Source organism: Microtus ochrogaster, chromosome 2 (assembly GCF_000317375.1).
Source record: "Microtus ochrogaster isolate Prairie Vole_2 chromosome 2, MicOch1.0, whole genome shotgun sequence".
Classification (NCBI taxonomy): Eukaryota; Metazoa; Chordata; class Mammalia; order Rodentia; family Cricetidae; genus Microtus; species Microtus ochrogaster.
In genome coordinates this window covers 19,050,686-19,062,191 of record NC_022010.1, presented here as the reverse complement: position 1 = coordinate 19,062,191, position 11,506 = coordinate 19,050,686, and the positions used below count along the sequence as shown (strand labels likewise).

Genomic DNA, 11,506 nt, shown 5'->3' with positions numbered 1-11,506 from the left:
TTTTTTTTTTTTTTTTTTTGGTTTTTCGAGACAGGGTTTCTCTGTGGTTTTGGAGCCTGTCCTGGAACTAGCTTTTGTAGACTGAAGGGCCATACATTCTTAAGTAAGAGTAAGTCTCTGTATTTATTTAGGAGTTGTGTAGTGGGCTCCCCAAAGAGTAAAGAGTAAAAAACCACCAGCTACACACCGTGACCATGGCAACTCTTATAATGAAAACATTTAACTGGAGTGGCTTGCGTATAGTTTCAGAGAGGTTCAGTCCATTATCAGCATGATGGGGAGGATGGCGTGCAGGCGGATGTGGTACTGGAGTAGCTGAGAGTCCTACATCTTGCAGACAATAGGAAGTCAACTGACAGACTGGGTGGTATCCTGAGCATAGAGAACCGCAAAGCCGGCCCCCACAGTGACACACTTCCTCCAACTTGGCCATATCCACTCCAATAGAGCCACACCTCCTACTAGTGACACTCCCTGTGAGATCGTGAGGGCCAATTACATTGATACTACCACATTTTATTAACAAAGAGAAACCATTCTGGAGAATAGTATGGGCTAGGGATGGAAGGAAATGACCCCAAACTGCCAGGCCTCGGATCATGTAGTGCTTTATAAGACATTTACAGAGTATTGATCCTGCCATATTGTGTTTCAAGGGTTGTTTGTTTTTTTTTCTGCTTAAAGTAAATGGAGGTAGTGAAGGGTTTCCACCATTTCTCTGCCAACTGGTTTATTTGTTAATCTCTAAAACATTATTTTTTAGATTTATTTACTTATTTTGTTTTTTTTGAGACAAGATTTCTCTGTGTAGCCCTGGCTGTTCTGGAACTGGCTCTGTAGACCAGGCTGGCCTTGAACTCAGAGATTCATCTGCTTCTGCCTCCCAAGTGCTGGGATTAAAGGCAGTGTACCACCACTGCCTGCTAGGTTTATTCATTTTATTTTCTATGTATGTGCATGTGCTCAAGTGTAGGTAGGGACATTCTGCATGCAGTGCCTGAAGGAGTCAGAAGAGAGTGTCGGAACTAGAGTTACAGATGGTTGTGAGTCACCGTGTGGGTGCTGGGAAGCAAACCTGGTCTTCTGCAAGAGCAGCCGGTGCTCCGAACACTTGAGCCATCTCTCCAGCTAACCCGTATGTTAATCTTAGTGCTGCCATCTGGGGTCTGTACTCCCCTGTCACCACCAAGGATCCACCATGAGACTTCTGGGCAAATTCCCATACCTGGGGTCAAGTGTTTCACTGTCTGAGTCAAAAGGAAGGCACAGCAAATCTGCACCTTCATTCCTGCCCGGTTCACCCCAACATTAGAGCAGGAAGCATGGTAGGAAGAAGCCCTAAGCCATCAGTTTAACCCCAGCTGTTCTCTGCAGTCTAAGATAGAAAAGGAGAAAAAAACCTGCCGTGTGTGTTTAAGACGAGCCTCACAGAAGCAGGACAACACACAGTCAACAGCTACTCAAACCGAGCTCTCCTTTTCTCCCGTTAGAAGAGGTTTGAATGCAGGCCGCTGCTGCCTATGGGCTGGTGGCTGGTCTACATTGGGGCTGCCAGGCTCACAACTTTTTAAGCCTCTTAGTCACACTTGCACCGTGGCTGCCACAGCTCTGGCTCTCACATCTGGTGGGAGCTAGAAGGGAGAAGGAAGGATAGGGCTTGCTCTACCTGCTCCTCTTCAGAAAGAAAAGCGAAACCTAGCTTCCAATTCCTCTCCTCACAGACCAATAGTGACGACTGTCTTGTCTCCCACTGTAACCTGAGCGCATTGCTATCCTGGGTTAACCCGTGTTCTGCTTGCAGGAGAAAGAGGTGGCGGGCACTGGGGAATAGCCTATCAGCTTCCTTTAGTGTTTGGGAGCAATGTTTCCTCCTCAGTGAAGAGGATGATACCTCCATGGGAGTGGAGAGGAGGCCAGGGGCCTCACAGAGAAGTCCTGCCTCCACCCCAGTGGGCACCCTGGACACCAGGCCATCTGAAAATGGGGCTATTGGGGGAGGGGAGCCTGGTGTCCAGCCTGGGGTCTTGGGGTAAGTGCCCTGAGCCAGAAGAGTGTGTGCCCTCCCAGTGATGACAGACAGAAGTCTTTACGGTGGCTTAAGGATTTCCCACAGAATTGAAAGGTCTTTCAGTTTTGATGTAATTGTCAAAATTATAATTTAATTATAATGGAATTAATTAACGTGTCCTTAAGTCCTATACCAGACACATTGCTCACATCTCATCCCAATTCTTTATACTTCCCCCGCTTTATATAAAAATGTTCACCTCCCATAGCCAGGCAGTGGTTGCTTTAGTCCCTCACCTAACCCTAATTCTAACCCTAAACCTTTAATCCCAGCATTTGGGAGGAAAATGCAGGTGGATCTCTGAGTTCAGGGCCAGCCTAGACTACAAAGTGGGTTTCAGGATGGCCAGGGCTACACAGGGAAACCTTGTCTTGAAAAACAAACAAAAATGTCCACCTGTCACCTTCCTATTTATATGTTTATCAACTTATCAATCATCTGTCCATATAGATCAATCTATCTATCTATCTATCTATCTATCATCTATCTATCTATCTATCTATCTATCTATCTATCTATCTATCTATCTATCTATCTATCTATCTCTATATCTTCCACTTTTCCGTATCATCTATCAATCTAATCTATCCATCATCTATGTATCTAAATACCATCTATGTACCTATCTATTTATCATTTATTATCTGTCATCTATTATGTATCTTTGATCTGTCATCTTTGCCTATCACCCACCAACTGTATGTGATCTATCTAATGTTCTATCAGCCATTTATCATCATCTGCTTCTATCGGTCATCTATCACCTGTCTCTCATCATCTACACATGAGTTTATCATCTATCTACCTATCAATGATCTGTCATCTAGCTGTCTGTGTTTCTGTCTCTATGAATCTGTTAGCTGTCCAGCCGTCTCTTAACCTTCCCCTTTGCATCTGCATGTCCACAGGGAGAAAGGGAGGTGGCAGAGCCGTGGAGGGAGGAAAACCCTGGACTTTCGTGCTCAGATTATCCCACCTCCAAACAAGCCTAATGTGTCTGTGGGACCACAGCTTGTGGTTGGCATGGCTACAACTCAGCCCTTTAGTTCTCTGGATCTGTAGGGTGGGCACTATGACTTGGGTCAGACGGACAAACTGGAACAGGCATGGCATCTGGAGCCCAGGCATGGCATGTCCCAGACATCCCAGCTGTCTAGTCCCATGCTTCTGAGGGTAAGTCCCTGATGTCAACAAGGGGAGGGCATGCTGGCTCCATCTGGAAGGGTGGGCACAGCGTTGACTGGGACAATCTATTGTTTTATTGACTCAGAGGGACCGTTGTAGAGGATTTTGCTGCAGAACTTCCTGAAACAACCATCAGTCCCTGGGACAGCTTCAGGTGGCGTCGGTCAAGAGTGGCCCTGACTTCCACATGTGGTGGCCGGGTACCTCTCTTGGGAGGTGATAGGGAACCTGGGAATGGGAAGGAACAGCATGCAGGCGGGGGGTGGGGGGGCAGAGATCAACCTCTAGATGATTGCCCATGTGTGACCTTTCTTCCTTTCCAAAGAAGGTTGAGACCTACACACATGTAGCCAAACACTGTACACACACAGTAAGAAGACAAAAACAGAAGAATTGAAGCAGTTATCTCTGTCTCTGTCTTGTTTTCCTTTGGCGTTTTGAAACTGGCTCTTAGTCTTTAGACTCAGCTGCACTTGAACTAGTGATTGTCCCTTCTGCTTTAGTCTCCCAAGGGTTGGGATTGCAGTTCCTGTGCTCAGTTATTTAGCTACCTTTTAAATATTGTAATAAATATTGTGACACAGGCTTTGAGCATGCCAGGCAAGGCTCAGGACCTCACACATAATGTTTAGGGATTCCAGCCCCTCAGCCCCCCGCCCCGTTAGCTCACATGAGAAGTATATGGGGAGCCCATGGCAAAGCGACCACCTGCAAGTGGATGCTCTTAGAATTGCTCCCCTTTGTGACTCCTGGATGGACACCGACCCTCATCTCAGCCCAAACTATCTTCTAACGTCACTCACATCTGCTGTCCCCTGCTGCCTGCCACACCCCAGTGCCCCCTCAGGGACCCAGAGGAGGCTGTGTGAGATGAGAGTTCTTGTCACCTTCTCTAAAGGTTTGGCTGAAAGTAGTTAGGGTCCACACTGGCCAGAGTCTTTGAGGGGTACAGTTGGTTACCCACTTTCTCTAATGATGCCTTCTGTTTCTGCTTTACCTGGTGTCCATTGGGTTTATGCTGATAGTTCTCCACCTTCCTAATGCTGCAGCCCTTTAATACAGTTCCTTATGTTGTGGTGACCCCCCAATCATAAAATTATTTTGTTACTACTTCGTAACTGTAATTTTGCTAGTTATGAACTATAGTGTAGTTATCTGATATGCAACCCCACAGGTTGAGAACCACTGTTTTATGCCGCTAAGGCTCTATGTTCTTGGCTTGGTTAACCTTCTGTTGGTCACCTTTATCTCTTTAAGCTATCCTGAGACCCACCTACAGGATGGCTGAAGAGAGTCCATCACCCATGGACAGCTCCCAGCTCATCTTCTGCCCTTTCACCCTGGTATACCTGCCTTCCTCTGGATCTTGGGTATGGCAGGGGCTTCCTAACAGGGCCACTTGTGGGAGCGCCTTACAGTGTGGGCTGAGGTGTGTCCTTCAAACCTGCAAACGGAAGCTTGAGCCAATAGTGTTGGAGAACACAGGGCATGTGGCTGCTGGATAGTCGAAGAAATGCTTCTGTTGAAACAGATCCCCACAGTGTGACTACATCTTTGACACAGGTGGTGACGAGGACACACCTGTGGGTAAAGACCCCCAGGCTACCATCAGCCAGGCAAGGCCAGCTCCAGCCATGGAACCATCATGTTTCCATGCTTTAAATCTCACTTGCTGTGACTTTTTTCTCCTGGGGTGAGCTGACACAGACATTGTTCTGAGTGCACCCAGTTCCTAAGGGCTGTAGATGGTTCCTCTTAGTTTCAGTTTTGTTCCAGTATAATTAAATGGGAAGGGGAAGTGTGTGTGTGTGTGTGTGTGTGTGTGTGTGTGTGTATGTAGGTTCAAATTAGGTATTGGATATCTTGGAGCTGGAGTTAAAGGCAGTGTGACTCATCAGACATGGGTGCTGGGAACTGAACTTGGGACCATTGTAAGAGCAGCAAGTGTTCTTAACTGCTGAGCCATCTCACTAGCTCTCAACCGTTTTTAATTGTGTGTGTGTGTGTGTGTGTGTGTGTGTGTGTGTGTGTGTGAGGGTTGTGAGTACAGTGCCTGAAGATGCCAGAAGAGGGCATTGGATTCTCAAGAGCTGGAGTTAGAGACAGTTGTGAGCCACCCATTGTGGGTGTCTGAACCCGGGTCTTCTGCAAGAATAATACACACTCCTAACCACTGAGTCATTGCTGTAGTCCCATATTTCTGATATCTTTTAGAAAATCAAGAATTGATGACAGCAGTCCAATGAACTCAAGCATATGATGTCACCCTAAAACTCTGCCATCTACTTCCACCAAGCCCTTGGTGTTTTGGGATAGAAAGCTCAGTGGCATGAATTTCTTCAAAATGAGTACTTAAATATATATATTTTTAAAGGATTTATTTTATTTTTTTGTGTATGAGTGTTTTGCATGCATGTATATCTGTGTACCATATGCATGCCTGGTGCTCTTGGAGACCAGAAGAGGACATCAGATCCCCCGGAGCTGGAGTTATGGATGGTTGTGACCTGCTATGCAGACGCTGGGAACTGAACCTAGGTTTTCTCCAAGAGCAGGGAGTGCTCTTAACTGTTGAGGCATCTCTTCTGTCCTGGGGCTCATGATATTTTGTGAATTTTCCATCTCCAGCATCTAAATCAAGATGCCTATGGACTCTCTAATTAGGATAATTTTTGAGCAATCTATGAAGTTCAATAAGCATTGAACCTTTTCCCAAAACCCACTGGTAGATTTTTCTAGATACAAACAGGCTAAAAGTGAATACAATAACATAATGATATAATTCAATAAGTGCCCAGTTGGGTTGTTATTTCACTTTCTGTATAAGCACTTGATTTACCTGGACCAGAATTTACGTGTAAGATTTTGGTCCTCCTTGGGCTGGAGAGATGGCTCAGTGGTTAAGAGCGCTGACTGTTCTTCCAAAAGTGGCTGGTCTCCAGAGCTAGTTCCAGGACAGGCTCCAAAGCCACAGAGAAGCCCTGTCTCGAAAAACCAAAAAAAATAAAAATAAAAATTAAAAAATCCTGAGTTCAATTCCCAGCAACTACATGGTGGCTCACAGCATTCTGCAATGTAATGAGATCTGGTGCCCTCTTCTGGCTTGCAGGTATACACGCAGGCAGAACACTCTATACATAATAAATAAATAAAATAAATCTTTTTGTTCGTTTGTTTTTCGAGACAGGGTTTCTCTGTAGCTTTCAAGCCTGTCCTGGAACTAGCTCTTGTAGACCAGGCTGGCCTTGAACTTACAGAAATCCACATGTCTCTGTCTCCTGTGCTGGGGTTAAAAGTGTGTGTCACCATGGCCTGGCTAGGTTGTATTTCTTAATTACCCAGTTTCCTGAACATTTGTTGAGTTAAACATCTTTTTTTTTTTTTCAGTACTAAGATGGAGCCCGGGATCTCATACGTGTTAGGCAAATGTTGTATCCCTGGAGCTCCACCCCAGCCCATCTCTCCTGCTAGAAGTGTCTCTTTGTCTTCATTGATTGTTAATTAATTTGATGAGTCTTTCATTGAAGCTGGAGCTAGACTGGTAGCCAGATAACCCCAGTAAGACAAAAATCTTATACATCAAATGAAGTCTATGTAAATAAAGTGCTTACGCATAATGGGAAATAATAACCCATCTGTGTATTTTTTTGTCTTTTTAATTAATTAATTATTACATACAAGTCCCAGTTTCCCCTCCCTCCTCTTCTTCCACTCCACCCCTCCTCCCCACCCCACTTTCCATCTGCTCCTCAGAGAGGTTAAGGCCTCCTCTGGGAAGTCAACTATGACTGTCCCATCCCCTCACTGAGGCAGGACCAGGGTCCTCCCTGCCATCGCCACCCTGTGCCTAGGCTGAGCAGGTATCTCTACGTAGAGTTAGATCCTGGTCCCAGTGCCAGTGGCTCCATATGCTTCCCAAGCCACACCACTGTCACCTATATTCAGGGGGCCTAGTTCAGTCCTATGCGGGTTCCCATCTGGGTGCTTTTTAAAGATTTATTTATGTATGCATATGAGTGCTCTATTTGCATGGATGCCGGCACGGCAGAAGAGGGCATCAGAACCCACTATAGATGCTGTGCATGTGGTTGATGGGAGTTGAACTCAGGACCTCTGAAAAAGCAGCCAATGCTCTTAACCACTGAGCCGTCTCTTCAGTCCCGTCTCCCCCAGTCTGGGTGTTTGTTGAAGGTTTCAAAATATTCCCAAACAGCACCACCTACTGGAGCACTGGGGTTACAGAAGATCATGCCTGGATCTTGATATGAATCCTTTGGATTTGAATTCAGACTCTCATACTTGCACACAAATGCTTTTACCTGCTCAGCTTTCTCCCTTATAGACTCCTCATTTCTTCATGCTGTATTCCAGTGTCTTCTCAAGCTGCTGCCTTCTCTTGACTCTTGTTGTCCGAAGAAGAGGCATTTCCGGTTGATCTTTGAGGCCTAATTTTTATGGGAAGTTCAGGTTCAGAATTTAGAGGTCTAAAACCTCCCAACGTTGCATTGTTGTACTGATTTTGTGGTGGTTTGAATAAGAATGTCCCCTACAGGCTCAGGTAGTTGAACACTTGTTCCCCAGTAGGTGGCTCTGTTTGGGAATAATTGAAAACTTTTTGGAGGCAGAGGAAGAATGTCACTTGAGGGACAGCTTTGAGGGTTTACAGCTCCACCCCACATCCTGTTTTCTCTCTCTCTCTCTCTCTCTCTCTCTCTCTCTCTCTCTCTCTCTCTCTCTCTCTCTCTGCCTTGTATTTGCATTTGAAGATGTAAACACTCAACTTCCCGTGCTTATTGGTTGCTGCCTTCCTTCCCTGCCACGATGGACCCTTATCACCCTGGAACCCTAACAAACTCCATCACTCCTTCTTCTCTAGCTTGCCTTTGTCATGGTGTTTTATCACGGCAGCAGAAAAAGTAAGACACAACCAATGAGACAGTTGATTTAGGGAGAATTTTATGAAATCTAAGTATTTTCCCTGTCCTGTGTCGCTTCCTATTTCACCTCTCTGTCGCTGTGATAACACACTGACCAAAAGACACTTGGAGGGAAGGGCTTATTTGGCTTACAGATTATAGCTCACCATGGAGGGAAGCCATTGCAGGAACTCATGCAGGAACCTGGAGGCAGGGACTGAAGCAGAGGCCAGGGAGGAACACTGCTTCCTGGCTTGCTTTTACTGGCTCTTAGGAAACTCTGTGATGCAGAATGACCTTCCTAAGGGTATACCACCTACAATGGGCTGGACCCTCCTACACTGATCACCATTGAATAAAACAACCCTCAGACTTGCCACAGGTCAATTTAATGGAGGCAGTTCCTTGGCTAAGCTGTTTTCTTCTCAGGTATGTTAACAATGAGATTAGACGTCATACTCCCAATCCTGCCACCCTTTTGAATTCAACATCCCCTTTTCGTTCCTCAATCTTTCTGGTGTGAGTCATGCATACCCAAGTTTTTTTGGGGGGGTGGGGTGGGGATGTGGGGTGGGGTAGGGAGTGCTACTCTGAGTGGGATCATCCTTTCCCTCACTTTCCTTGTGGGTTATTGTTCCCACATAGCAATGTTGCTGAGCTTTACATATTTCTCTTGCATTAATTTGCAGATATTTATTATATGCATGATTTTTGTTACCAAAAATAATTATTATTCTCCTCTAACAGGATATATGTAGGGTTTTCTATTCATTCTTCCCATCCCATCCCATCCACCTCCTTCTTCCCCACCCATCCCATCCCATCCCATCCCATCCCATCCCATCCCATCCCATCCCACCATCCATCCCATTCCCTATCTCATCATCTCACCCATCTACACTGTCCATCCTATCCCATACCATCTAATCCCACCCTCCACCCCATCCTCTCATCCATCTCACACCATCTCCATTCCATCCATCCCATTCCACCTCACCCGTATCATTCTACCCCATGCATCCCATCTCACCACATCAATTCCACAGCACCATCCATTCATCTCATCCCATCCCATCCCATCCCATGCCATCCCAACCCATGCCCATTCCATCCCCATTCTATCCCTTCCAGTCTCCATCCCATCCCAACCCATGCCCATTCCATCCCCATCCCATCCCATCCCATCCCATCCCATCCCATCCCATCCCATCCCATCCCATGCCCGTTCCATCCCCATTCTATCCCATCCCATTCCATCCCATCCCAATCCATGCCCATTCTATCCCCATCTCTTTCCTTGCTCCATCCATCCTTCCTGTCCAGTTCTTAATAGTGCCCATTTGTTTGCATGCTGCTCCTGGGGTTTCTGGGAGATCACTGTCTCAGCACATCTTCTAGCCCTTTCTGCTTTCTAGACTTTCCTTCTTGAGCCACAGGGAATTGTGTAGGTTTTTCGATGAAGAAATGCCTAGCACAGTGCTGGGCTTATGTCAACACCTGACTTCAAAATCCTGCGTCAAGGACTTAGCCTCACTTCTACCCACTTTGGAGCCGGCTGGATACGAAGCTGGCTGTGCTCTGTGACAGCCTGCTGGGGCACTGATGCTCAGCATTAGCAGAGAGACCTATTATTAGGCACATTTCAAACAATGTACGTAGATCCTGTTTAATGCTGAGCCCTCAGAATGCCACTGTCACCAGAATGCCTGGTGCTTCTGCTGGCAACAGAACCCCATGGGGGGTGGCTGTGTGCCTTTGCCAGGCAAGGGCTGGGGCACAGAAGGGGCGTTCACCACACAGCTGAGTTTCTGACCCTTTTGTGACATCCTCTACATGGGCTTTATCCAGTATGAGATAAACTCTTGGTGATATGTTACTGGTCATAGCCTGTGGCAGCCTGGTGACCCAGGGAGCCCCATGGTCTGTCATCTGCTCAGGAGTGAATGGGTTGCTTTAGTTTTATCTTTCAGACTTGGCAGTCCCTGCTTCTGGGCTGGACCTGTCTTCATCCATCCTGGAACAGAGTATCTTCACCTGTCACCTTGTCTAAAGAGATGAGCCCATGAAGGTGAGAGTCTAACACCATTTCCAGTATCTCATGCACAAACAGACCCTTTTTCTTTCTTTTTTTTTTTTTGTGGAATTAGAAAATGACACCAAGGAACAGTGTGCTCCGAGCTGCGCACTGCCCTGTCTAAGAATTCTCACCATCCTGCTGGGTTTCTCAGGATGACAACAAAGGCTGTAGCCCCGCCTCCATCTCTGTCTTGCTTTTTGACGACTCTGAGACACCAGCAAGGAGGGACAGAGCCAGTGAGCCTTGAACTTGGAGCCTACTAAATGTGTAGGAATGCTTTGAAAAATGCTAAGAAAATAGGGCTCGAAAGCCATCCAATTTTAATACTTTTGGTACTTTAAAAGGGTTTATTATTTAGTAATTTGATTTGATTTATGAGTGTTGTGCCTTTGTGTATCTGTGTACCATGTATATGCATTGCCCCCAGAAGAGGGCACTGGATCCCCTGGAACTGGAGTTACAGATGGTTGTAAGCCCCGTGGGAGTGCTGGGTATTGAACTTGGGTCCTCTAGAAAAGCAGCCAGTGTTTTTAACCAACCGTCAAGTCACCTCTCGAGCCCCAAATTTTTGTTTTCTATGGTGGGGGGATGGAGTAGGGATTCCCTACTACTCAGCTCCAGACCAGCCCAATATAACCGTTGTATCAGTGACTGGCTTTTAGAGGCAGGGACTCTGTAGCCCCGGCTGGCCTATAACTTATAGCGATCCTCCTGCCTCAGCTTTCCAGAGTGCTGGATTCCAGGTATGCACTTCATTCTGGCCCAGAAGGAGTCTTTTAGAGCAGTCATGGGTTTATTTTTCTTCTATCAGGTATTTTGTCTCACACAAAAGCCCCACGAAGTTGGCGTGATACTTCAGACAGATGGCGGTTCTGCAGGTGAGGGGCCAACTGACCTGTTCAAGGTCACGTGCAAAGCCAGCATCAGCGCCGTGCCAGTGTGACCCCAGATTAAATGACACAGTTTGGCTGATGTAGAGTGTGTAGTTCAATGGCATGTGATCCATGGTGTATGTAGCTGCTGCCCCACTGGTTTCATGCTGTGCCCCAGAATAAACCCTATGCCCATTAAACGGTGGTTTCCAATCCTTATCATCACCAGTCTGCTGCTTATTTCTACGAAATCATCTATCCTGGGCATGTCATAGAAAACACCCAGCGAGGTATTGTTAAGTATTTACACTGCATAGTGGAAATCAGTCCTTCATGCTTTTTTATGGCTGAATACTATTCTGTCATGTGGACATACTCCATTCTGTGG

The 11,506-nt window shown here is 46.3% G+C and overlaps 1 protein-coding gene across 1 annotated transcript in view; it reads left to right on the top strand.

Moving 5' to 3' along the window:
• Stx2 (syntaxin 2) overlaps window positions 1–11,239 on the top strand; it is a 49,291-nt gene extending 38,052 nt beyond the window's left edge. Inside the window, exons 10-11 of the mRNA XM_026787429.1 lie at window positions 10,127–10,237; window positions 11,058–11,239. Of these exons, the coding sequence (XP_026643230.1) occupies window positions 10,127–10,219 (93 nt within the window). The 3' untranslated portion in view covers window positions 10,220–10,237; window positions 11,058–11,239. The remainder of the gene's footprint in view (window positions 1–10,126; window positions 10,238–11,057) is intronic.
• Window positions 11,240–11,506: the final 267 nt, after the last annotated feature.